This window comes from Falco punctatus (genome assembly GCF_963210335.1).
Source record: "Falco punctatus genome assembly, chromosome: 5".
Classification (NCBI taxonomy): domain Eukaryota; kingdom Metazoa; phylum Chordata; class Aves; order Falconiformes; family Falconidae; genus Falco; species Falco punctatus.
Genome location: NC_137584.1, coordinates 91,933,502 through 91,960,343, shown reverse-complemented (window position 1 = coordinate 91,960,343; position 26,842 = coordinate 91,933,502). Strand labels below are relative to the sequence as shown.

The following is a 26,842-nucleotide window of genomic DNA, read 5'->3' as shown; positions in this document are numbered from 1 at the left end:
GACCAACAGCCTCCGTTTTTCAAATCCCTTCATGTTTTCCACTGTAGATGTTCACGCGTCCCTTTGTTTCCCAGAGCGGGTAACGCGGTGCCCACAGCGGGCTGCGGCGAGGCAGGCCGGCTGGCGCAGGGGCAGCGCAGGGGGCGGCCAGGCCAGCCCAGCCCCCGCCGCCACGGCGGCCCTGCCCCGGCCCCGCGGACGGGCGGCGAAGGGGCCTGCGGGCTCCTCGCCCCGGACGAGCGGGCAGCCGCGACACCCCTCGCAAGGAGGCGCCCTGCGGGCGGGGGTCGCCCTGCTGCCGGCCCCCGGCCCAGCACAGCCCGCCCCGGCTCCGGGCAGGCCGTGAGCACCGGCCCGCCGGCACCCACCCGCCGCCGGGAGATGCAACCGGGTGAGTGGCAGAGGGCTGTTAAGAAAAATCAGCATGAATCTGACTAATCCCAAGTATTTTTAAATAAACCACAGCAGGAATGAGGAGGGCAGGTTAGGCACAGCTTTCAAATGCATTTGAGCACACCGAAGGTGTTTTGGTGCTATTTCATAAGAGGACAGAAAAATCAATACACTGCTGCTCTAAAATAACAAATAGAGATAGGGAATGTTTTTAAAACCTGCTATTTGCCTGCTAACTTTCCCTAATCACTTTACAAATATGGACCTACATTATAATTTACATTCTAAAACAGGAGAACAGTTGAAGGGGGGGGGAGCTTTCTGAACATCTTTCATCTGGTTTAGTAAGTCCAAGTGTCACAATTCTCCTTCTGGAAAAAGAAAATTCTGGTTCAAATTCTGGTTCAAAAGCAGTTTGAACAAACATGCCTGCACCACTAGATAATTAATTAAAGGCAGAGGAAAACAGTTTGACATTTATCATGTATCATCTTTCACAATACTGTTATAAAAAATATTTATAAAACTAATATATCAGTTCAATACATCATCATTATCCAGTGGCTTGTTTTTAATAAAAAATAGTGCATAGAAAATGCTTCATGCTTTTAGTTAATACTGCTTTTTTTATCCTGTTCTCAACATACAAAAATCAGACAGAAGTACCTAAACTCAGCATTTTTGCAAACAGTGGTATATTGATACCCAGAAAACGGTTCCTATAATAGGGCAGGTAGACATAGTCCCAAAGACAACTGCTTTAAACATTACACATCACTGCTGTTTTTCAAGGTAGCCCTGTATCAAGCCTTGAACCCGAGACAGAATAATCTCATTGGAGCTGCTGCACTCTTCTGGGCCGTATGGTGGGTCAATAGTTAATACCCCCGCCACACACAGCATTCTTCCCGATTCACCTTGTTGCTCTGTTACAGGGATGTGGTTTGCTTCCAGCCAAGTCTTCAAGTCATTCTTCCTCTTTTCAAGTTCCGCTGGGCTGTAGGCTTTGCTTTCTTCAGGTGCAAATATGCCAGCAAGCCGTTGCTTCATTTCATCATCCCCTTCCTTCAGTATCTTGACCTCCTGGACAGCATGGCCCAAGACAACAGATATGGACACCTTTTCATTCTCCAGGAATGTTGCAAGGACAATACTGGCAAGGAAAGAAGGATAATGTATGAGTCACTGTACTTAAGTGAAGACTGAGGAAACAGGCCAAGATTCTTCGAGATGAGTGCTCATTACCATCAGCACAACCCAGACATTTAGACAATGTTGCATATCCACCACTTTTCCCGAAAAGCATGCTGCCATACCCTTAAAATACTGAAAATGTGAGGCTTTGCAGGTAATTTCTGGCCTTGAACTTGAAACCACGCTAGATACTTTCAAGCAGAACGTGACTTTAAAAATGCAAAGGGTACATTAAAATCAGGGTTAGGAATCTAAATATTTCTGCGCAGTATTCCCAACCTTGCTGAAGAACATTAAGTCTTCCAACATTCAAAAACAATGATAGCTTCATACATTCAGCACTTTGAATGCCAAAGGCAATGTGGCAGCTAACAACATCAGAACTTTTTAATGACAAATTACTAATAGTTAATTATTGATGATTACTAAAATAATTTATATATTTTTAAGTTAGCATTACTAGTTTCTTAATCAAAAACTCTAGCTTGAGTATTACAATGGGAACACACCACAGCACGTTGAGACTCATGTTGTAGCAGTCTGGTCTTTTACCAAGGGCATTTACATCCCAGAAGTCCTAAAATACAGGTAGGAAGGCAGCTTGTTGTATTTCTAGGATCTTTTCCCCATGTATCAATGAAGAGGATTAGGAACCACTTTCTTCCTCTTGTGGGAAGAAAAATTCCAGAATTTGATGCCAGCATTTTTCTAATCTGCTTGTTGCCACCATTAGTGGATGTAAGGACTTTCTGGGAAATGCACAGTGAAATAAGCCTTGGTTTTAGTCTTGGCCATCCCCAGAATCACTCGCAGCTGCATGTACCTTTCTTACCAAAATGATAACCGACTCCAAGAGAAAACCTAAGTATCGAAGCTACTTCAGGGTTGAAGCAACATCCAATTCTTCTGAAACACATCAGAAACCGGATGTTTTAGTTTCTAGCCTCCTTGTGCTCATGTACAAGCTCAAAACCAAAAAGGTATGAAAAGGCTCTGGCAGCAAGGAGCCACGTTTCTGCCAATTCCCTGGTATGTTCTGCCTTTCAAACTCTGCTTTGAAGCTACTCACTTGAGAACTGCGGTGCCACTTTCTGTCCAATACCCTTGCCAATTTCTCTGCTTCCTCTCCAAAGCAGCCAGGACACCCTCATGGGTGCCAGGCTGTAGGGGAAAGCAGGGCAAGTGAGAACTTTGGACAGAGGATAAGGATTTCAACACCTAAAGCATTAAGAACATTCCTGCTGTCTTTGTGAAGCAGGGCTTTGTATATTATTAAAAGGTATCCACCTATTAGGACTAAAGTACTAACCTCAGGTCCACAATAATGTCAGCACGAATTCTGGTATTTTCCATTCCCCAAACTTACCAGTCATTTGAGTGAGATCAAAGTGGACTTGGGTGAACTGGCCTCATCAACTGCAACATTGCTTTCTCTTAGGCCCTGCCAACTAAAAAAGCGAGGCATGCAGCCTCAACATGTTTTTTGCTCCAAAAAAGTTTACTTCAGTCTTGGGATCTTCTGTGTTCCTGAAAAACTTGTTTTCTCTTAGCTTCACAGAAAAAAAAAAAAAAAAAAAAGCTTTGGTACTTACCTGGCAGAAATGGGGTCAACTGTTAAGACCCATCCTTCATATTCATGTTTCTCAATTGCAGCAACTTTCACCATTTTGTTCAGATACGTTTCCCAGTCTAGAGGGGTTTTCTTCTGCCAGTCATTCATATTTCCTATGTCCAGAACCTAGAAAATACCCAGAGATCAATTTGGAGAAGCAACGAATCCTTTTGCTTTGCCCTTTGCTTCAGAACCGAGTTTGCCTCCAGGTGAAGATCTTCCATTCGTCTTAAGCACCGATGGCATTTTTTAAAAGCAAACGCCCACAGAGGCGGTTTGCATTTGCTGCAGCTCTGCAATTTCCCACCCAGTTTGCCTGCTTTTAAAGGCACGTGGCGAAGCCTCAGAAATGACTGTCCCCCTTCCCGTTGCTCCAAACACCCCATTTATCGCTCTGCCCTCGCACAAAACCTTCGGGATCCCCGTCCCTCGGCAGTTTTGTTCCACGTACCGGCACGTCCCTCGCACCCAGGCCCGGGCGCTACACGCCCCGGCCCCGTCTCCGCTCTGCGGGCGGCGGGCAGGCCGGCTCCGGCCGGGGCCGCGCAACAGTTGCCGCCATCCCGCACCCCCCGGCAAAGGCGCTGGAGGCGGCCCGCTGCCCCGCTGCCCCCGCCGGGAGCAGCCCCCGCTCCCCCGCGCGGCACCGGCCCGGGGCGGGCCCGCCCGCTCTGCCGCCGCCACGGGGACGGCCCCGCAGGCGAGCCCAGACCGCCGAGCCCGGCTCCCGGCGGAAAACACCGGTGTTTGCGCCCGGCTTCTGCCCCGAGCAGCCCGGTGTCACCCCCGCGGAACCCGCTCTTGTACCTCTGCGCTCGGTTCGGCGGGGGCAAGCACGCCGCGGTCCTGCGAGCGTTAACAGGAAAAACACCGAGACTCTAAAATGAGCTAGTCTTATTTCCCAAGCTTAAGGAGGTCATTTCTGTTATTTTTTTTTGTGAACTTCAACTTTACAGTCCTATGGAAAATTATTTATAAACGGCTTGTGCTGTACTGTTTTCCTTCGGAGTTAATAGTTTATTAGAAAGCAGGGATTAGCAAATCTAATTATCGTCACTGTGAGAGCAAGCAACACAATGGGAAATCTGAGCTTCCGTGGGAAGACGGTGCTTTGTCTTCCTGTATTTACACGTGGGATGCAGTTACTGTTTTACTGCCTAAAGGGCTTCCTAAACTGGTCCCCTTCTGGGCTGCAGCCTGGAGGGCGGTTTGTTCAAAGTGTCTTTCTGAGCAAAATACTCCAAACGTCTTCGGTTTCAGCTCCTGGCAAGCCTCCGTCCCTACTGAATTTTATCTTCTCCATTGTTGCCAGCGCAGTTACCAAGTTGCTCTGAACCACGAAGACCTGAATAATTTTTTTATCCTGTTATCGAAGCCGAACCTTGGGGATCCCGGTCACTAGCGCGGGCAGCTACTACTGCTCTCCCACCGCAAGCACACCCGCAGTCAGGGTCACGAAGCGGTGCGGCTGCTCCCGCAGCAGCGCTGCCCGCGGCCCCGGCGCGGAGCAGGCCGTGAGGGCGCAGCGCACGAGGCGCGGCCGCTCCGCCGGCCCGAGGAGCGCTACCGCTCGCCTGGGGGCCTTCCCGCCGCTGACCGGCGGGAGCGGGGAACCGGCCCTTCACAGGCGCCGCCAGCCACCGCCCCGCCCGGCCGCCCGCTCGCTCACCCACCTCGCGGCCCCGCCGCCGCCCCGGGGCCCGCCCAGCAGCACGGCCGCTCCCGGGCAGGACGCAGCGCCGCCCCGCGCCGGCCCCCTCAGGCGCCCCCGGCCGCCGCCCGCCGTTGCCGGGCGCATGCGCGAGGCGCGCGGCGGCGGCGCGTGCGCGGAGGGGCGGCCGGCGGAGCCGTCAGCATGTCGCGCTACGGGCGATACGGAGGCGGTGGGTGCTCGCGGCGGGCGGTGGCGGCGGGGGGGAGCGGAGGGCCGGAGGGGGAACTGCGGCCGGGGAGGCCGCGGCGGGGGCGGCCGGCGCGGCGGTCGAGGCGGCGCGGGGTGGGAGGCCAGGCCGGGCGGCTGCCGCCGCCGTTGTAGCCGCCGCCGCCATCTTGCGTCCGCGGCCGTGGGGGAGGGGGCGCGGCCGCGCGTGCCGCCGCTCGCGGTGGGGAAGGCGGGAGCGGGCCCGGCGACAAGATGGCGGCGCGGGGGGGGGCGCCGCTGCCTGCGTCGCCTCGTCCGGCTCCGGCGCTGACGGCGCTTCCCTCCCGGCAGAGACCAAGGTGTACGTGGGCAACCTGGGCACGGGGGCGGGCAAGGGCGAGCTGGAGAGAGCCTTCAGCTACTACGGGCCCCTGAGAACCGTGTGGATCGCGAGGAACCCGCCAGGCTTCGCCTTCGTGGAGTTCGAAGACCCGAGGGACGCTGAAGATGCCGTCCGTGGACTTGACGGGAAGTACGTGTGCATTTCAGGTGTTCGCAGCAGCTGCAGCCCATTTTAAAACCAGAGAGAGACCGGGGCGTTCCCTCTGGTCCTTCTCGTAGTTCTGGCATAAGCAGTAGCAGCTAACTCAGAGCCGTCGCGGACTTGTTGCAGGGTGATATGCGGCTCGAGGGTGAGGGTGGAAGTGTCGACGGGGATGCCCCGTCGCTCCCGCTACGACAGGCCTCCTGCGCGGCGCCCCTTTGACCCCAACGACAGGTGCTACGAGTGTGGTGAGAAAGGCCACTATGCCTATGATTGTCACCGCTATAGTCGCCGAAGGAGGAGCAGGTACGTGTGGGGCCGGAGCGGCTGGGTTGCCTCGCCAGTTCACTTTTGCGTAGCTCTTGTTAGCAAAGAACAGAATGTTACGCCAGTTTTCTTTAAAGTTTTAACGCTAGAATAAATGTATAGGTGTATATTACAATTTGTTGCTATTTCTATCAAATGTTAATATTTTAATAATCAACCTGGTCAAAACCTTTCAGGTTTCTTCGTTTGAGTCAGTCGCCTTGATTCAGAATGTCACGAGCCTTAAGATTTCATGCTGAGGCGCCTTGCAAATCCGACACTTAAGATCCTCCTAGACCTTGAGGTGATCAGCATAAGAGGCCAGATCCCCTCGAGCCATCTACACGTAGCTTCACCTTATTCTTTAAGGGCAGAAAATTTGAGACGGTGATCGCCGTAACAGTAAATTTGGCTTTCAATTGGGGCCCCCCTCCGGTTTAGAAAGAGGAACACCAGATTGACCACATTCCCACCTAGAAAAATCTTCTTGCGTCAATCAAGCCTCACCCTGGCTCATTGGGCTGTCAGTTTGATCGTCGTTAGATTGAAGAGAACACCTAGATGCAGCGATCGGCTATAGATACTTCTAGATCGTCTAGATCTGCTAGACCTTGGGCCAAAGAGGGTCGACCTGCAAACTTGCAAGGTTTATTTTAAATACGCATTACAGTGTTTTCTATTCTAATGTAATTCTGCAATGTAATTCAGCTTTTAACATTTTTCTAGGTAGTAAAATGCTCGAGAAAAATAGGCCCAGAGATTTTTCCAACTGACAGATGCTAGTTCTTTAGTTGTCTGAAATAAGTTTTGACTTCAGCAGGGCCTCACGTGCACCGGTTGCTGCAGCTGTTTGCTGATACCTTTTTTCTCTAACCTAAAACCAGGTCCAGGTCTAGATCTCGTTCAAGGTCCCGAGGAAGAAGATACTCTCGGTCTCGCAGTCGGAGTCGCGGAAGGAGGTGGGCTTAAGTTTGTCTTTCATTCTTTCTTTGCAGCTCCTGCTTCAGAAAAGCTGTGCTTTTTAAAAGCTACAACTCTTTCCATTGGCTTCTTTGCAGGTCCAGGTCAGCTTCCTATCGTAGATCTCGGTCCATTTCTCCTCGTAGGTCTAGGTCTGTGTCTCCCCGCCGGTCCCGATCAGGTTCCTTGAAGAGATCAAGGTAATTAGTGGTAACTTTTAATAGTCTGTGTGCTTTGGTTTTGTTGTTTTTCGTTTAGTTAACAGATTCAAAAAGGTATTTGATAGTAGACTTTGAAAGGTGTTGACCTCTATAAATCAGACTTCATCATGCTTTAAAAGGTTACTGATAGTCCTAGTTTAATTTACAGGCATGGTAATATATTTAGTTTTGAGAGCTTGCATAGCTGCGTGTCGCATGATGATTTTTGATGTCTGAAATATCTAATGATATAAGTGTAGGTTTTAAATTTAACATAGCACTGTAATTGTTGTCACTTCTGGTTGACTTGAGTTCTTCAATTTTTATTTTTTTTTAATTAATTTTTTATTTCAGGTCTAGATCAAGATCCCGATCTAGATCCAGATCTGTTACATGGCCTCGAAGCAGGTAAGATCTGCTCCGTAACTGCGGACACTTAGTAAAAGCTGCTTAAAAGTCTGTTTAGACTTTCTAACAACTGTTAAGATTTTCAGAAAAGGCTGTTTCTTTCTCTCCACCAACTCAGGGGTCCGTAATTTTAAAAAGCAGTGCAGCAGATTGCTTTTTCTCCTTTTAATTGTTTTACGTATCACTAATACCCAGGTCCCGATAGTCATCACAAGTACTGTTTTAAGTACTTAATCAGGTTGCGTTACCAGCTAACGTTGCAAACGTTTAGAATTAATATGAAAAGTTGGGTTTTTTCTTCTTCTGTGTGTAGCACACATGAGATTGTGGATTCTTCCCATTATTTGCCAGAAATCAGGATGCCCTTCCGGTAGCATGTTAAAGCATTAATGCATGTGCTGGTACTGTGAGTGTTACAACTGTTTCCAGCTCTGTCAAATAACAAAGTGTCAGCCTGCAGGAGCTGAATTAAATTTGAGATAAACATCTGTCGGAATTATTTTGTACCAACAAAAAATGCTGCACGGGTGACGACCAAGTTTTAAAGGAACACAGGATGTCATTTGTTCTCTTAAGTTGAGGCTTAAACCTTCCATAGTAAGTGAATGCAGCTTGTGCTTTGTGCAACCTTGTCCAGGCAGCCTGGCTGATACAGGTTGATTGGATGTCCCCAACAAGCTGTTGTAGGAGAACAAGATCAAATTGAAGTTCTGTCCTGAAGGAGATGGTACCGCTCTTGCTGCCGCCTGTTCCTGGGCTTACTGTTCTGGTTTGATGGCTGCTCTTTGAAATAAGTAACGTAGTAGTAAACTGTGAAGAAACACGGAAAGGTTTGGTGCCGAAAGGTGGTGGTGGCCTTTTCTGAGGGTGGAACAGCAAGTAATGATGGGAGTTTTTAGGGAACAGAGAGATGAAGACCAGGTGTGGCTTAGTTAAGAGCAGAAATTCACACAAACTGTCCCAAAGCCTGTAAAAAGAGCAGGGAAATTCCCTGAGGCGGTAGAGCAGTGCCTTTCACTGATCAGGTACGCTTTCTCTAACTGTTGCTGAAATATCTTGAATTTTAATACCAGTTGTTCCAACATGACTTAATCATGGCTCATCACTGTTCACACTGTCAGTGATGAACAGCAAACAGCCCCAGTCAACAGGCTCTCAAAGAGAAAAACATCTTGATTTTACTACCGTTGTTTTCTTTTTTTTAGTACCAGGATGGTTTTCTGCAGTGTAACGGATGCTTTTAGTGAAATTTCTAATCTCTGTTGTGTGACAGCTTTCATTGTAAGTAGAGATTAAGTAACCATGGCAGAGGAAATTACAGATGTACCAGAACAGAGAAGTGGCAAAGTAGCAGTGCTTAACTCCAAGAAGTCACTGTTCAACTCCACAAGGCAACTGAAAGATGGTTTCCTCACAGAAGAATCAAAGGAATGCATAGTGCCCAGAGACAGGCTCTTGGTTCATGAGGAAGACAGGCTGACTTGTTACGTGATGTTCGCTGCTTTGACAGCATCACAGCGTACATCTGGAAGTTGTTCTGGAAAGTCTTGGATGTGGGAAGTTGAACACTTCCTTTGGGAATGTAAAAATTTCAGTTATTCTTTTAGGTAGTATTAGTGTTATTATGGTGCAGCAGTCTTACCTCAAAGACTTGACATTTTTGAGAGTTTTCACAAGGGTTAATTTCAGACAGTTTTTTTAAAAGAGTATTTTGAGCAAGCACATACATAAGAGGAATGCACTGAGGAGATACTTGCAGAAGCATGCCACCTGCAGCCAGTTCCAACCACAGTGGTAGATGTCACTCAGGCCTAATAAAACTTGCAACTTCAGAGCATGGCTTTTTATTAGCTTTGTGAAAGTACTGGTCGGGATTGGGGTTGTTCATGTATTCCTTCCACCTGCGTCAGCAAACAGCAGTCATCCACCAGGGACCAAAGTAGAGAGCAACATGTGCAGCATCCATTTAAAAAGCTTTCTTCTGAAACTTAGTGGGAAAAGCCCTGGACACTTGCAAGATTCTGCCTGTTCAATTATGACGGTTCTTACACATTTAGTGTGAATCTTGCTGTCTCAAATGTGGGAACAGGCATGCTACCACCATCCCTGCTGAGCTGTGATTTTTCTTGTTGTAGGTCTAGGTCTCATGGCAGATCAAAATCTGGCTCACCGGCTAAGAGGTAAGCATAACACAGATAAAGCCTGCAGTAGCATCTAGAATTCAGTATCAGGTTTGCATGATTAATGGGGCCTGGTCCTTTAGAAAAAAATGCCCCAAAGATGGTGCCCAGCTAATCTGTGACGTGACAGAGATGACTCAATTTCCTCTGCAGCTATTTGGAATGTGTTCATTAACTCTTTGTAGTTTCCAACATCGTACTGATTTTTTTGTGTCTTTATGGTCAGTTCTGTTACATTTTTCTTCAGATAAAGGGCTTCAGTTTTATTAATGCTATTGATAAAACAGCAGGAATCTGTGATAATGTTTCTTTTCTCAAAGCCTCACCTCAGTACTACCCCTTGTTTTCCTGTTTTTCTATGGAAGACAGTTGCTTAAAATTAATCTCCATGTTACATGAATTGATAATCCCTGTCAGAGTAAAAGTTGATTTGAAAACTTTTTTGTTTCAAAGAGCTTCTGGCTAGATTCCCATAACAATTCCATTGCTGTCTAGGATGCTTATTTTTTTGAATATAAAAGTTCCATTTGATCTTTAAGCCGCATTGATGATATTCTGTTTTGACAGTCGGTCAAAGTCCCGATCACCATCTCCAAAGAGAAGGTATGTTGGTCTCCCTAATAGTAACATAGACTTCGTAGAGCTGGCATTTTAGTATCTGCAGTGATCTCTGCTGAGGAGTTTGACTGCTGCTTGTAGGTAAATACTGGAAAGGTATTTTGCTGAGATCTCTTCAACAGAAATAATGTTGTGATTGTGGTTTTATGTATGGTAATATATATGTAGTAATAATTCCTTGGGATACTGGTTACGTAGCAGCGTTACGTCTTGTCTTTGTCTGCTCCTGTGTTCATTTCAGTTCACTAACAGTTTTATTGCCCAGAGACTTCCTACTGGTGAGCTCAAAGAGCTTAAAGCACAGAATAAATGTGGGAATCAGCTCTGAGTCTCATTATCTTCCCCAGTCTCACTGCGGGTTTTAGAGTGGAGTAAACTGGCATAGCAGTCAGAAATGGAAGAAGTGTTATTTTGACTGCTGTTACTCAGATTATTTTTTCCCCCGCAATAAGTTGGTGAATAATTATCTCTGTATGTGTGTATGCATATATGTGTAGTGACAGAATCGGCAGCGTTTTTTTTCCCCTAGTTTGATTTCCAATAATTCATTTCCAAAACTCCAGCGCTCAGGATCTGTGGGAGGGGATATATCCTAGTAAGAATAGCAGTAGACCTGCCATGATGCGTCCCCTTGCCTTGGAGATCTTTCTGTCCTGCAAATTGCATCTTTTATTCCGCGCCTCCCCCCCACAAATTTCTATACTTAGGTTTTCTTCATTTAAAAACGTGGCTGTATGCAGTGTAACCTCACAGTCACAAGGGACTTTATAATAAAGGCTCATAAATGCTGAGTGAGCACCATAATAGGTTTTGACAAGCTGCTGTATCAGAATAGTGAAGGAATTATCCTGCCTCCATGAAGGGCACTATTAGTAGTACTCTTTAGGTGACTTTACAGTGATCACATTTAAATTGTATTATAAAAATAACAGTGGAGAAATGCAAAAATGTGAAAGTAAAAAAAAAAAAAAAAGGTATTATCTCTAACATACAATCATCAACCCATTAACTTTGTCAATAGTGGTTGGTTATTTTATTAAAAAGTAGTGCTTAAAGTGTACCGGAGTACTCTAGGTATGCTCCTGTTGATTTTTCCTGTATTTGTGAATCCCAAATGATTACTGCAATGTTAACTGTGGATTCTTTTCCTTTCAGTCGTTCACCATCAGGAAGCCCTCAAAGAAGTGCAAGTCCTGAAAGAATGGATTAAAGTTATGAAGTTAATCTTTTAGGAAGAAAGTTATTTTGCTTACATTATTATAAGGGATTTTGTGGTGTCTTTGTAAATGTAAGAATGTAGATAGAAGAGTATATCAACTAAAATTTGGCATGATCTGGGTCTTCTGAGTTAGTCACACCAATAGACTAGCGCAGGTCTCTTTTTATTGTATGAATTAACTTCCTGTGATATGAAAATGTGGGACTTTTTTATTGGCACATTGAAATAAAATGTGTATTTTTAACTAAAACTTCTCTAGTAACCCTGCTGCTTCTGTTAACATTTGGGTAATTTTAGCTGTGTGCCATGTAACGTGGATGAAAAATGTCTAAAATGGGAATGACTAATATTGGTGTCTTCTCAAACTAGTCACTTTCCACGTTTATTGTTGAATGGTCTTTGGTGAAAGGATCAGTTTCTGCTTTCTTTGAAATGGAGTTTAAAATCCATCTCTGTCTGCAGGTGGCTAAAAACTTGCATATGCCATTGATTTTTTCTCCGTGATCTGATTATTCTGCAAAGCTTACTGTCTGGCACTTGACTAGTTGCAATATCAGATGCCCAGAAATTTAAGGATGGGCTTTTATTCAAAACACTGACATCTTTTTAAATTAGTAACATCTGCGGAAACCTCTAAATGTAATAGGAATTAATAATAGCTTGATGATTGCTACCTTTGCTTGTTGCATTTTTCAGTCCTTTAGGCTATTAATACAAAGAAAATTCCTTAAAATGTCTCAAGATGTTTTCCTTTTTGAAGGAAGACATTAAGGTCTTCTGACCTACTTTCTGAAGGACCTTAAGAAAATGTGTTTGAGAGGCAAACATAAGCGGTTATTAGTCTTTCTGCAGCTCACTCAAACTTTCCTCCTTAAAGTGAAAGACTCACAGCTGACCTCAGGAATTCTAACCTGCTTTCCAGAAACTGGTATGGTTTTAAAGTAGCCCAGATCCTGGAGATGATTTTGTTGAATTAACCTAATTTTCTACTGCAAATACACACGCAATTGCAGGATTAATTATTTGTGTATAGGTATGTCAAACTCTGTGTTTGTCCTCGTTCTGTAGTCAAGAATTGCATGATAAAGGCACTTTGTTGACAACAGATCGCAGCAAAAGACTGGAAATAATGTTAGACTGTGAACAAACTAATGGGTAGGTGTAGGGGGAAAAAAAAGCAAACATTTTTTGACTGCGAGCGGTTATCTAGTAGAAATAAAGGCCAGATTTGGCCAGCAGGAAACACGCACCGAAATGGAAAGACGACCCTGTTTGGGCTTACGCAATCTATCATGGCAGTTTGCTTCCCGTGTGTAAACCACAGCAGAGCGTCTTAAATGAAAAAAAAAAAAAAATTAAGGTTAACTGGTCACACCTTGGGCTAAGCCATGATTTTCAAAAAACGGGTTTCCTGTTAACAATGACTTTATGGAGCTTTTTCAGTGTATGAGTAAATTGCCCAGGTTCCGAGCACGCTGTCATGCTGCAGCACTGTCTGGCCTTCATGCCTGGTCGTAACTGTTGTGGTGCTTGGTGTCTGCCTGGCCGCTCCCGCCGCGCTCAGCGCTGGGGGCTAGTGTTTCATCTGCCGGCTGCAATGACCCGTGTTCTGGCAATACCCATTAAACTCCATCGCCGCCACAGTGGGAGAGTAGGGCAGTGACGCAGACGTTGCCCTGCATGATGTAGCAGACGTGCCCAAAGCCTGTGACTTGCGTTTGGAATATTTGTGGGTTGTGTGTTCCCTGCCTGGTCTATAGTACCTGGTGAGAGGCACGCGTACGCCACTGCTCTGGAATTTGATCAGCTTTTTTCTCTTCTGTACTCTTAGGGCAAACCTACTCCACAATAAACCTGCAGACTAACGACAGCTGTACTGGTACCTGTTTTTCAGTACCCAGAGACACTGGAAGACGGAGCAGAGGAGCCTGGGGTTCCTGTGAGGGGACCGGGGCTCCTCTAAGCCCAGGCTCAGCAGCAAGAACCTGAGCGAGGAGGCAGGGCTGCACCAGCAGGGCTGGCCCTGCCTGCGGCTGTGGCCATTACAAGGGTCAGCCAGTGCTTCCAGGCGCAGAGGGAGCAGTGGCAAGCCCAGTGTCCTCTGGCGACCAAAATCGAGGGTGGCTGTGCTGCCTCAGCCCCGGTCCCTACCCTTGGAGCAGCCTGGCAGCTCCAGCTCTTGCCCCGGTTTGGCAGGATTTCACCAAGGGCTGTGCGCTATCGGTCAGCTCTTAGGCAAGCTGCCCGGCCACGGGGGGGTGTGCAGGGCTGCTGCGGCCCTCGGGTGGGTGCGCGCCCCTGCGCAAGCCGGGCTGCCGGGGGCAAGGGGGTACGTACCCGCAGTCCCTAGTGCGGGGGGCAATGCCCGCAGGGACGATGCTGCTTCTGCCCCTGGTTTGCAGCCCAGCATCTCCCGGGCCCAGACCCACCGGGCACTATTCTGCGAGTGATGCCATCCCTTGGTACGGGCCGCAGCACCTGATGTGTGACGGCTGGGTGCATCCGTGTGCTCGGGGCGTCGCAGGGACGCTCCTTTCGGGGGTCAGGGTGGCCGAGCTGACTGTGATGGGTCTGCCACGTTTGCAAACCCAATGGCCAGGCACAACCACTGCGGGCAAAACTGTTCCCGCAGCCCTGAGCCAGGGGAGGGTGCTCGGAGCCCTGCAGGCCCCGGCTGACCCACCGGGGCCTGTGCAGCCCCTCCAGCAGCATGGCAGGAGAAGGTGGGAGTCAGGCTGCAGTGCCTCTGCGGGGGCCTGGCCCAGGGCGCCGGCTACCCCTGTGTCGCTGGGGAGAGGAGTGCCAGCTCCCCAGTACGGAGGTACCGCCATCCTCCTGGCTTGTGCCAATTCTTTGTGAAACCTCAGAAACATGGAGGTTTTCATCAGACAGGCCCCTGTCACAGGGTTTTGGGGATGATACGCATTTCACATGTAAACACAACATTAAAGATGATCATTTTCCTCCTGCAGCTGTATGTTCAGGACTGTCAGGACTATGGATGCACCCGCTCCACTGCAGCAGCCAAGGCATAGCGTGGAAGATGCTCCGGTGCAGCTATCGCTGCTGGCTTCAAAATAGGTGTTAAGCCAGAGGAGCGAGGGCAGCTGGTTGGGATAATCCCAGCAATCCCAGCACCCTGTCCCCCACAGAGCTGTTCCATGTGGCTGCTGCATACCTATGCCATCGCAGTGCTGCTGGCAGCTGGCAGCTCTGGCTGTGGGGGCTGCTGTTGCCCAGCACAGGGAGGGCAGGGTGCCCTTCAACAAGCTGTGGTAGGGGGAGAGCAGCAGCCCGCATGGCTCAGAGCTTTTTGCCAGGAATAGCTGATGTTGTAACGAAAAACTACAACTCTATTATCCTTCCCACGTGCTCCACATGAATATTATGAGATATTCCCCTGCTGTAGTTTGAGCTGCAACACGCCATATCCTTAAACAAGGTGTTTCCTTGTGCATTTTTGCTCCAAAACAAAACCCAGTGCCCAGGGTGAGGCTGGACAGAGGGTGAGAGCTTTGCACAGACCAGAGAGCAGCAGAGGTGGCACCAAGAGTAAAAGCCAGCACAAACCAGCGGTGAAAACCACAGAGGAGGAAAAAAGTTCCGAAATGGGATACATCGCCCAGGGTAGTTTTAAAGTGTCATTCAGCACCTGGTGGGATTTCTGGCTAACCTGCTAGAGGCACTTACCTCTCTCAGAGGCAGACGTCGGCATCCCCTTTCCTCACATGGCACTGAACATGAGCCACGTGGTGTGGTTGTATTCCTCGCCCGGCCGGAGTAGGGCACTGGGGAAGTGGGGCTGGAGAGACGCAACAGCACGTCAGTGATTGTGAGGACACCGTGGGACGAGAAGGAGTCAGGAGGGCATGGCTGCATCCCTCGGCCCTCCTGGGGCAGGGTCCCATGGCTCCCCCCTTAGCACTTCCCATGGCAGCATTTAACCACCCGTTGCTTACTGGCCAGCGGGGTGGGCCAGTCCTCCCTCCTGGCTAAATTCAGGTCCTGTGGAGAGGACAGCAGGGTTCTTCTGCTTTAGACCCCATGCCCTTGGGAAGGTGGGTTCTGCGGGGCCAGTCCCCACTGTGCTGGCCGACTGCTGCCTAATGCTATGGGATGGTGTGACCTGTGCCTGCCTCAGTTCCGCTGCCTACAAAGCGTCCCCCTCACCAAACCAACTCCGTTCACATATTTGATGCCCCAGAGACGGGGCAGGGGTGGTGGAATGGTCCCTGCCACAGACCCAAGCAGCTCCCAGGGGTGGGGGGATGGTTCACCTTGTTGATGGCATCAGGCCAGTTCTGGGTTTCCAGGCAGAAAGCCGAGTGCTTGGGGTATGTGACAGCGCCTTTGCCCTTCAGGGAGCCATCCAGGTTGTTTGCGGTGTAAAACTGGACGCCAGGCTGGGTGGTGTGAACCTCCATGGCCCTGCCACTGGGCAGGTGGCGAGCCCTAGGGAGATGCTGGTGGAGGATGCCAAGGGGCTGCCCGAGTAGGCACCCCATGGCTCCCATGGTGAGAGACCCCCGCTGGGGTCCCAGCCTACCTGGCCACGAGGCGTCGAGCCTGCGCCTGCTGCAGGCAGAAGTTGTGGTCGAAGCCGTCCAGACGAAACTTCTGCAAGTGCTTCCCCAGCTCCACGGGTTGCCGGAGATCAAAGCCGGTACCCTGCACTGCAGCCACCTCCCCTGGGCAGGGAAAGAACAGCAGTGTCACCCACATGCCAGCCAACACCCATGGCACTGGCCCCACGCAGGGCTGAGATCCCTCACTTCGGTGAGCTGAGGGTTTTAAGCTGTTTGTGATCCTTGTCTTGTTGTGAGCAAGCTGCTCTGAGCAAGCTTGCCTTGTGGCCACCGTGACTTGGGCTGGGACATCACCACCCTGTCCCCTAGCAGCGCTGGCAGCCCCTGGGGACACCACTGTGCTTAGCTGGGACAAAGCAAAGCCAAGGAGCCAGAAAACAAGAGGTGAGGCTTGTATATGTAACTATACAAGCTGATCAACGTAAACCCAAAACTTATTAGCTATTAATATTTATATATGCCTAAGATTTATACACATATACTCTCTAAATAAATAAACAAATCCTCCCAGATCTCTGAACAAACATCTGTGAGATGGCCACAAAGATGGCCCACCTGCTGGGATGGTGAATGTGGGCTGTATGCTGGGGCCAGTCCCCTCCCATCCTAAGGCATTATTTCAGGGATAAAAGGTTTAAGACCATAAAATCAACATTTTCTCTCAAGTCTTTTTTTAAGGCCTGATATGGGGACGCAGCATCCTAAGAACAACCCTAAGGCATACTAAACACAGTGCAAAACACAGCGATCCCAAAAAAGGCAAGGGGTTTGCATGGGGGAGGTGAGAGAGGAAGGGCAGGAGAGGGGAATTTTCCCTAAAGTCACATTTTTCTACCCCTCTCTAAAGGAGGAGGTTTCCAAGGGTCAGCAGGCAGCTGGCAGTGTTGGGGATGGCGGCACACCAGCACCCCAGTGCTGGCCCCATGCGCTGTGCTCTGCTCAGCTGCAGCTCTGCACCAGTTCTGCTGTGTAAACCTTGAGAAACAACAGCTTCCACCTGATGAACAGCACACTTCTGTGGCTTCTGATTGTATCTGAAAGGAGTGCATTTACTGAATTCAGCTGTGGGGCGGAAAAACACCTTGCATGCAAGGACCCTTGTCCTTAATAATTGCACAGATCTCATCTTCACCCCAGGGCTAAGAATATACACAGTTTTATCACCTTCAAAGGCTACATTTATCCAAAACTCCAGAGGGAACTGCAAAAAGCAGGGGCAGCAAGCTGGCCGCAATTAAGATGTGAAACAGCTGCATGGTGAAAGCAGTGGGAAGAAGCAGGGCCATGGGTTTGGTACCACCATAAGCTCGTCCCGTGCTTGAGCCCAGGCGTGTTACACCAAGCTGAGCAAAAGCCACCTGGACCAGGTGCAAGCTGGTGCATGCATGCAGAGTGGTTGTGGTTTATGCACACAGATGTAACCCTGGTTTTAGCAGACAGCAAAGCTGAAAAGCTTGCTTGCTTGCTTGCTTCTTTCTTTTTTTCTTTCTTTTTTTGCTTTTTAGAGGCTCTCTTCCTCTCCCTCCTGATGTCAGAAGGTGCACTCGGCAAAGGAGCGCTGCAAGAGCATCAGAAAAACAAGCCCTGCCATTTCCAGCAGAGCCTCTGCTTACCAGAAACCGCCCCACAAGCTCACGCAGCCCTCAGGCACACATCCCACCCCACAGCCAGGTTCCCTGGGGCTGACGCTAGCTGCACTCGGGAGCACAGCCTTCCTGCACACGTGCCCCCCGCCGCCTGCCGTGGCGCAGCATCTGAACTCTGGTGGTCCCCATTCCTCTAAGCCAGTTGGGCTGGATGAAAAGCCACCATTTAGGAGCAAATCTGGAAGTCTGCTTTTTTTGATTATTTTAATCTATTTTACATTTTTCAAAAGTTAAGCCAAAACCAGCTTTTTTCTTTTTTTTTTTTTTAAATAATGCTTTTCATTCTTAAAAACAATAAAACTTCGTATCAGATTCATTTTGCAATTTGAGCAACTCTTACTGCAACTCAGCACAGTCACTTAACACTAAATGAAAAGTGGGTGCTGGAGCAGCGCAGGGGGAGGGTTGAGTCAAGCCACCCCCAGCGAGGCGCCCCTTGTTAGCGGCGGGATCACGGCCGAGTGCACGTGTTCAGTGCTGGCCCTCCTGCGGGTATGGCAAACGCGTTCCCTGTCCCAGCTTGTTCAGATTATTTAATTGAGCAGCTCAATCATTTATGGGGAGGAACAGCGCCGGGGCAGAGGGAGGGTGCAGCGGGGAGGGAAGAAAACTAGAAAGCCCCGTTTTCTCCATTTTAACCTCTGAATCAAGACTGGGTGCAAGAGGCTGCCAGCTCACTTCTCTGCACCGAGGCTGGAGTCAGAAGCAATACCACCTTTGTTTAATTAACCTGCTTAGCATGGAAAACATGCTGTTACCCTTAACTGACTTTCCTGTTTTAGCCATGCAGGACATTAAAGGCAGGAAAGAGAAGTGCTGCGTTTGTGTCTTCAGCCTCCTAGTCAGTAGCACCAGCTCAGCTCTCCCGTCCTGATGAGGGGACCGATGGCTCAGCTGTGCTCTTGCAGGGAAGGATGATGCTAGGCTCCCAAGCACGAACAATCCCAGCAGCTCCAGAGCTCAGCATTGGGCCTGGGAGCTGCCCCCCAGAGCAGGCAGTCTGACCACGTGCTGGTGGGCCATCGCATTTATGGATGCAGCCCTCTGCCTGGAGCATGCTGCTTGTGTCTCCCGCATTTTACTGAGGCTTAAGAAACTGATTTTCCTGCTTTCTGTGGACTTTGAGCGCACGCTGATCTCATGGAAATAAGATCTGTGGCAGTACGACTTTGACATCATGTGGAAAATCCCAATAGAGAAGTATGATAAAGCTGAGCACTGCTAGAGGAAGCCAAAGAGGCAAAGCCCGGGTTAATCCCAGCTCTCAAAGCGCTGAGTGACCCTCCCTGGCGCTGGGGACTGGCCTGCAGGGAAATGCTGGCCAAAGGGGTCTGGGGAGAAATGTTTTGGTCCTGTGTCATAGGTAGCTTGTCTCCCGGATGGGCCCCTTGAACACAGCCTGCAGCCTCGCATCCCACTTGCCTCTGGCTCCATCTCCTGCTGCCCCTGCCTGCAGCCCCCGGGTGGACCCTGTCTCACCCCCCTCTCCAGGTCTGGGGCTGGCGATGGACCCTGTTACCAGTGCCGGGCTCTGCCTGCTCTGCTCAGGTGCTTCGGGACTGTGCCCATGGGGGAGGGCCCCGCTGTGCCTGGGGTCCCCTGGGCCCTGGTGTGCCCACCCTTGCCGGGCAGCACCGTACCCTCATCCCCACAACCACTCATCTGTAAAATGTCCCCACCACACGCTGCAAGCATCCCACCACCCACCAGTAGGGATCCTGGTGTCGTCCACAGGCAGGTAGGAATCTGCTTCAATAGAAATCTCATGGTCGTAGATATCCCGTGAGCCCTGCAGGAAGATGGGAAATACTGGGACTCCTGCTGCAGCCCTTCCACCATTCCAGCAGCCCTAAGCACACCCGGGAAGTGTCTCTCTGCAGCAGTGCTACAGCAGGTCTGGTAGTGCCTGGGGGACCTCCTGGCCATCATCCCACTTTGACCCTGGGCACAGGACAATGGTACCAGCACAGACAAATGCCTGCCTAGGACCCAGGAGCTGCAAATCCTGCAGGGCTCAGGCTATCAGTCTGAACTCGTACCTTGCACCAAGCACTACCACCCTGCAGGTCAACTAGCCAAACCACACCAGCTGTTGAGCACACGGCGGCAGGCAAAAAGGGAAGGAGGCAAGTTTGGGGAAGTTCAACACATCCTCCTGGCTCATCTCTTGCAGTGTGGGGGGTTGCACTCCTCTTCCTCTCCCACAGCCTCGGGATGCTGGCAGGGAACCTGCTGGGCTGGAAGGGGAGCTGGATCAAAGCTGAGCCTGGACATCACTGTCTAATCTGAGCAGCAATTTCATGCCCATAGGTCTCCCATTCCTCTGGGAACACTCCTGAGTTGCATGCTGCAGGTGTTGATATTACTGTACTGCTGGGCAGACAAATGGAGGGTAAACTAAGAACTGCACAGACATTACTCGGGCAGTAGCCTGAGCAGACCCCCTGCATGGAGGGGCTAGGATGTCACTCACTAGCACTTCTAAGACTCTTCGTCTCACATCCAAGTGTGACTGCCCTGTCCCATCCTATTGCTCTGCCCAGCAACATCTTATTTCTCAAACCCTTTTCCTCCAAGCCCAGTTATAAACAGGATGAGACTAAAGCGCAGCCGAATACAGTGCCCACCTAGCTGGCCGGGCCCCGGAGTGGCGTGCGGGAGCCCTCTCCTCCCTGCTACTGCTCTGCTCTGCAGCCTTGGCTGCCTCATGTGCCCTTTCCGTGATGCCTCTCCTCCCCATTTTGACCTGGGTATTTCGGTGGCAGGCTATGGCTGGCACCACAGGCCCTGCTCTCAGCTGCACCAGCCACGCAAGGATTCAGTACGTTGTCTCAGCAGTGCCAACAGAAGACAGTTAAGGAATGCCATTCCATCACTAGGGCATGCCAGTCCTGCACCTCCTCTGTAATCTTCCCAAGGGATGAGAGGAGACTGAAACTCCCCAGTTACACACAAAAGGAGAGTAAATATTCGTGATGGGTTGTCTGGGCTCATGACACACTGGCATAACGTCCTCAGTTGAGGTCTATGTGATTCAGTCCTGTCCCAGCTTGTAGGTACATGCAGCCCATGATGCATAGAGACAAACCCTCATCGCTGTGTCCCCAGAAGCATGCTGTATCCCCAGACCAGTACGTTCGTCCCAGTGATCCCATGGGAAGCCCATGGATCATCCCATGAGTCCCCAGGCTTCCTTCCCCTGCACAGTGCCTCCCCATGGGGTTCATCTCCCCACATTTACCTGCCCTGCAAGGTTGAAATACGCATGGTTGGTCAAGTTGATGGGTGTTGTCTTGTTGGTCTGGGCTCGATAGTTGATGGCCAGCTCCCCACCACTAAGCGTGTACGTCACCCAGACTTTCAGGTCACCAGGGTAGCCTTCCTCACCATCAGGGCTGAGCCGGAAGAAGCAGACACCATTCGGGAGGACCTGGGGGCTCCAGAGAACCTGCAAGGAGTATGCCAAGGGTGGGACAGTCATGGGAAACACCATGCCCTTCTGTCTTGCCACAGGCTGGGCTGAACCCAGGGACAAAAGGTACTCAAGGAACGATGCACTGAAACAAAGGTTCTTTCAACCATCTTCCCAGCTCTTACTCCTAGAAGGAAAAGAAAAAAGCCCAATCTTTTTCTCCCTATGAAGGACTAAAAACCAGTATCCTCTTGCTGAAAAGGGGAAGTGGGAGAAAACACAAGCACCAGCCTGCTCTGATGGGAGTCTGTCCCAGCCTGTGTACTTCACGCCTAAGAAGATTCACAAATTTGATTTCTTCCCTGCAGCTGGATTTATTCCCCCTCCCACGGATCTCTTGGTGTGAAACACCGCCTCAGCAAGCTGCTGCCCTTCCTTCAGCTAACTGAGGGCTGGCCTCCAGGACAGTGTAAATACACACTGGGAGCTCCTGTTAGGGTCTGGGCTTGGGTTAATTTAATAGCACTAGGTGTATTTCCAGATACATCCACACATCAATGCTGATTCAGAGAACTCGGACCTCTCCGTTTCTTGCCCCTACCAGAAACCGGGGCCCTGTTGGAGCCAAACCTGCTGGCAAGTGAAACAAGCCAGCACACCGTAAATTTAGCTGCCCAGAGAGCCTGTTTGAGCCTGGCTGTGGACCTGATGCTAAGCAGATGTCTCAGCCCCTCGCAGGACCGATGTTGACAAGAGGCAAGGTGCCCCGTCTCCAGATCATCATTGTGTCTACCTGAGGAATAGTTACTGACTAATCAAAGAGGACAGATCTAGGGGCAGGGGCCAAATAACACTTTTGAGATGACCCCTTTCATGCCCTATGCAGAGATCACAAACTCAGGGCACTTGTCAAAAGCCAACATTTTCACCAAACACAGGGACCGAGGGTGCCAAACGTGATAACCAGGCTGTGGAGCATGTCCCCCTGCACTGAGTGCAGCTCAGCTGCAGCTCCTGCTGCTGGGGGATGCGGTGGTTTTATGTACGAGTTTCTATTTAAGTTATTCAAAGAAAAAGCTATTAAAGGCCAGTAAGCATACAGGCAGCACTTTTTTTTTTTAATCTAAGAGGGTTATTTTCTTAAGCCATCCAATCCCCAAGCGGCACGGTCTGATATTGCTGCCATGTAGGCATAGCTGTAAGCTTCCCTGTCATCAGGCCACATGCTGACCACAGCACCAAGGTCTACAAGTTCAGGAAAAACCAACAAGACAGCCAAGACAGTGACAGCCAAGAGCCAGCATGTCTTGTTTTTGTTAGGGCTGACCACAGGTCTCTGTGCAGTGACCGTTTCCTGACTGGAGGGGGTCTTGAGCAGGTGCCCAAGTGTGCCTGTGGGCCACAGGATACAAAGCCCTCCCTCATCCCCACCGAGCTGGTGTGTCTTCAGCAAGCAAGGGGAAGAGGCAGGAGAGGAAGCCATTTCCCCCATGTGCAAAAGACAGTCTGGAAGCCCTAGGTGCAAAAGAGTGCATGTTTTCAGCTCCAGCTCATAGCGGGTCAGGGCATATAAGAAACTTGAAACTAAATTATCCTCTCTGGGGGTTCAACAGACAAGTCACCCCAGTACTCCTTTTTTCCTAAGGCTGAGGAGCACTTGATCCCAATGTGATGCCAGTTCACACGGCGCTGCCCAGAAGTGAGCTTTTCTCCAGAGACTGTGACTTTTTCCCTGTCAGCCTGGATGTCCTTTCATGAAACAAAACATTAACCAAGAAAGCAGCTGTATCACGCATTGACATGTGTTCCTCTGGGGAAACGGTGGACCAGCGGCTTGCTAGTTACACATGCATTTGATCCAAGAAAGCCCAAGGCTTCAGGAAAGCAGAGACTACTGAGCCTGCTATGCAATCAGCACGGTTATCGGGAAGGCTTTCAAGAGAGATGTTCTGCTGCTCTTACTACTTGTAGTGACTTCAGCAGCAGTTCTTCAGAGAAGATAGGAAGAGTTGAGTGCCCTGGGTCCAGGGAGAGCTCATTTTATCTAGGGTGATCCCAGGGAGGGGGTGGGAAGGGGACACAGCGATGCTGGGGCTTTTTGCAGGCCTGATCTAGTCACCTGCTGCTGTGGGTCAAGAGCAAGAACATGGGGTGTGCTGCCACTGGGATGAAAGCAGCATCAAAGGGAGTAGTGCAATAACTGCACTGAACTGTCAGCATTACCCTGCTCTCCCCTTACTTGTGACTGCTATCAAAAGCAAACAGCAATGATACTGAGTTTCTGCGAACACAGGACCTTCTGACTCTGGGAGGAGCTATGGGCAGGTAGTAACAGCCTTGAAACTGTTGCAGGTGCAAATGAGTCTGTGAGGATCGCTATACCCCAGGAAACTTTCCTTGGACTCTGGCACACCGACGGCACCCACTGAAAGGCGGCGCAGCTGGTGCCTTGGGAGCCTCCATCATGCGTGAGGCTGGGCCCTCACTGCTGTGTGCCAGCCCAGGCTCTGCAGAGGCAGCACTTCATCCCAGGACAACCTCGTAAGAACTGGGCTCACAAGGCCTCAGGGCTGCAGTAACGCAGGGGAAGCACAGCAACGCTCTGCATGGTATCCAAGGATGACGTTAAGCGAGCCCTGCTAAGCCACCCAGGCAAAGGGAGGCCAACCCAGCAAGCTCACGGGGTCTCAATTCCCCTGGTTCCTGCGCCCACGGCACTTTCTGGGAGCTGATTCAACTCAATGACCACCACAAAATCCTACAGGATCAGAGTGAAGACATATCCCCTTGCCAGAACCCCACAGGTTGTGTGCCAGAGGACACTGGGGACCCGCCAGCCTGGTTTTCACCTTGTCAAATCCCCTGGCTCCTCCATGCAGGCTGTTGGGCCCATCGTTGGGGAACAGGTGATACTCCTTCCCATCCACAGCGAACCTCGCCTTGGCAATCCTGTTGGCCACACGCCCCACGACAGCGCCGAAGAAGGGGTGCTTCCTCGTGTAACCTGGCCAGAAAAGCAGCATGCAGTTAAACAGGACGGGGATGGGAGGGGTGGTCTCCAGGTGCGCCTACGGTTGCAGGGATGTCTCTCAGCTTCCCCCCAGTGCTGAATAGGTGACTGTGGTCCTGGCGTTTCGCAGGACACACAGCTCGCTAGTCATGCATGTCTTCGACTAAAACAGCCTGATGGGTTCTGTATTCTTTGCAGAGCTGCAGGAAAGACCTCTGTTGATGCCGGTCAAAGTGTGACACCGGGATACCCCATTAGAGGGGTGCACCACAACCTGGAGACACCAATGTCCCCGTTCCCTGCCCACCGCTGCGCCCAGGACAGGCAGCAGGAGTTGTATTTATCCAGCCCGTGATTTGGAAGGGACCCTTAGAACCAGATCGTGCAGTGTGGCAATAAACCAGAAAATGCTGGTTAAATTGCCTGATTGGTGTATTTTTTTTTTTGAAAGGAACAGATTTAGACCCACCTTCCAAAGTGTCAAAGCCTAGGACAACATCTGAAAACGCCCCATCCCGGCCCTTCACTTCCAGAGCGGCGACGATGCACCCCAAGGACAGGATCTGCACTTCCACGCTGTCCGACTTTAAGACGAACTTTTCCACCGCTCCTCCTCCCGCCTCCCTGGGCACCTGCCCGAACGCTTCTCTCCTGACTTCCGTCATGGCGCCCCCGCGCCGGGCCCGGCGCCCGGGCCCAGCACCGCCGGCGGGAGCTGCGGCCCTGCCGGGAAGGACGCGGCGGAGGCGACAGCGGCGGCCGGCCCGCGACGAGCGCCGCTCCCGGGCGCAGCCACCCCCGGCCCCGGGGGCCCGTCCGCGCTCCGGCCCCGCGGCGCTGGGCGCAGCCGCAGAGGGAGGCGCCGGGGCGGGGGAGGCGCCGCGGCTCCCTCAGCGCCCCGGGCCGGGCCGGGCCGCCTGGGCGGGGCGGCCGCCGGGGCTCCCCTCGCCCGCCTGAGGCGCTGGCGCCGCCGGAGCTTCCCCCGCCCGCCTGGGCACGCAATTCGCCCCCTGCGCCCCCCCGGCCCAGCTGACAGAGCTGGAGGTCGGGCCCCGGGCACTTTGCTGGCCCGGCCTGACTCTCAAAGCCGTGTTCTCGAGGCCCTGACCTCAACGCCACTAAAAACCGAAATATTTTTAAATACTGACTTTCCCTGTCTGTCTCAGGCCTTCACAGGCAATTCCCATCTGAAGGAAAACCCTAGCAACATTTAATTTAATTTAATTTAAGTAATGCCTGTGCACATTTTTGACATCTGTCGGCAAGGCCCCTTTGCAAGGCAGAACAACTCCACTACGACTGGATACTGTTACATTTTCATGAGGGACCATTTTCAGAATGTGTTCAAAGAACCAATAATTCCAAGAACTGCCACCAAAAACGGTCAACCAGTGGTTGCTGAATATTCATTTCCAACATAGCAGTCACCTTTAGACAAGACAAACTACAGATTCCAAGCCGACACAGAAACAAAACCTCCCACCAGGGGCTGAACAGAGGCGGTTTAGAAACCTGCGCTTCCTCGTTAACGATGGCCTCGTGTTTGCAGTGTAACGCAAATGGCGGTTCCTCTGTTTTCTTCTGCACCTTCACAACCAGTGCTCGGCTGGAGAATAACATCGCAAGCCAACATACTTCTCACTGCTCATCGATACCACGTCCTGTTTGAAGCGGCCCAGGGAGGAGCACGGGCTGTGGAGCAAGGAAGGCTCCGTAGGCACAAGAGAGGACAGTCACAGCCATAACTGATTCACGAAGTGTTTTCATGTGCAAAGCATTCCCAGAAGCTCGTGCCGTAGCACTTTGGCTCCTTCTACCTCTCTCTTAACGTGCTTCTCCAGACATGGGAGGCATTTTCTGCTTCGCAAAGGCAGGTTTTTGTTAAGGTGTGCTTTTGTAACACAACAGCAGCTGCCATTTTGATTTGCTTCTCTGGTTCACGCAATAGAAGATCCAGATCCAGCCCTTTGTCCGATGTAATAGTTATGCACAGGCTTTCCTTTTCTCACATTCCTTCACAGATGCAAGATCACTCAAGCCCTAGTGACATCTAGGACCATGCAGGTGCAAAACCAATACCACAAACAAATCTGTTCATGAACCATCCTCACAATTTTCAAGCTGACAGGTAAACCGGAAAAGACACCAGCTTGCACAAGGCTGAATCCTGCACAAAACAGCAAAGGCAGTGGAGCAATGTCAGCTCGACAGGGTTTGAGCAAGGTACTTCAAGAGTCCTGCTTTGTTACCTAGAGGATTTCTCATCATTTGCCTTTGTGTGCATCCTACCTGCCTGCCCCTGGCAAGTGGGGAAGGCAGACAAAGGGGAAGAGGCAGGATACAAGCCAGTTGTGTTCAGCATCTCACTACACTGGATGTTCTTTTTGGTCATTCCCATTTTTAAGAGAGATTGTTTCAGGCCTTATTCACTGTGGCACTGAGTTTTGCATACAGCGAGGCTCAAATGCAAGCTTCTTACCTTTTTCTCTTTTGTCTTTCCAGAAGAAAACCGCAGTATGGGGCCTGAACATGCCTGATGTTGGCAACAGGGCACTTCCACTGCTGGCAGGTGTTTGGAAAAGCTTGCTGCTCATCTCCAGGGCTTAGGTTTCACTTCTTTGTCTTGTGGCTCTGCACAAGTAGCTGGCAGTGCTCTAGCTCTCTTCTCGTGCCTCCCCTTCCTCTCACTGAGG

At 50.6% G+C, this 26,842-nt stretch overlaps 3 protein-coding genes across 8 annotated transcripts; 1 reads left to right on the top strand and 2 right to left on the bottom strand.

The window, feature by feature from the left end:
- Positions 1–479: 479 nt before the first annotated feature.
- Positions 480–5,006, bottom strand: GEMIN6 (gem nuclear organelle associated protein 6). 4 transcript variants are annotated; one of them, XM_080388672.1, is made up of 4 exons: positions 4,873–5,006; positions 3,180–3,325; positions 1,311–1,546; positions 480–764 (listed from the first exon to the last, which is right to left on the bottom strand). In XM_080388672.1, the coding sequence occupies exons 2-4, from the start codon at positions 3,305–3,307 to the stop codon at positions 751–753; spliced, it is 378 nt and encodes a 125-aa protein (XP_080244798.1). In that variant the 5' UTR covers positions 3,308–3,325; positions 4,873–5,006; the 3' UTR covers positions 480–750. The 4 variants fall into 4 exon arrangements, with proteins under 4 accessions (XP_080244798.1, XP_080244795.1, XP_080244797.1 ...); XM_080388669.1 differs by having other exon boundaries at positions 480–1,546; XM_080388671.1 differs by lacking the exon at positions 4,873–5,006 and adding an exon at positions 4,581–4,845 and having other exon boundaries at positions 480–1,546.
- On the top strand, positions 4,959–13,365 carry SRSF7 (serine and arginine rich splicing factor 7). Of its 2 annotated transcripts, none has more exons than XM_080388665.1 (9): positions 4,959–5,082; positions 5,412–5,592; positions 5,734–5,910; positions 6,795–6,869; positions 6,969–7,070; positions 7,425–7,478; positions 9,614–9,658; positions 10,226–10,261; positions 11,432–13,365. In XM_080388665.1, exons 1-9 carry the CDS (start codon positions 5,055–5,057, stop codon positions 11,484–11,486), a joined length of 753 nt encoding a protein of 250 aa, XP_080244791.1. In that variant the 5' UTR covers positions 4,959–5,054; the 3' UTR covers positions 11,487–13,365. The 2 variants fall into 2 exon arrangements, with proteins under 2 accessions (XP_080244791.1, XP_080244792.1); XM_080388666.1 differs by having other exon boundaries at positions 10,226–10,357.
- On the bottom strand, positions 10,681–25,039 carry GALM (galactose mutarotase). 2 transcript variants are annotated; one of them, XM_080388664.1, is made up of 8 exons: positions 24,619–25,034; positions 23,989–24,143; positions 20,969–21,175; positions 19,435–19,516; positions 16,042–16,183; positions 15,773–15,947; positions 15,186–15,297; positions 10,681–11,469 (listed from the first exon to the last, which is right to left on the bottom strand). In XM_080388664.1, the coding sequence occupies exons 1-7, from the start codon at positions 24,812–24,814 to the stop codon at positions 15,220–15,222; spliced, it is 1,035 nt and encodes a 344-aa protein (XP_080244790.1). In that variant the 5' UTR covers positions 24,815–25,034; the 3' UTR covers positions 10,681–11,469; positions 15,186–15,219. The 2 variants fall into 2 exon arrangements, 1 of the variants encoding a protein (XP_080244790.1); XR_013928340.1 differs by lacking the exon at positions 10,681–11,469 and having other exon boundaries at positions 15,773–15,958; positions 24,619–25,039.
- Between the last annotated feature and the right edge of the window lie 1,803 nt (positions 25,040–26,842).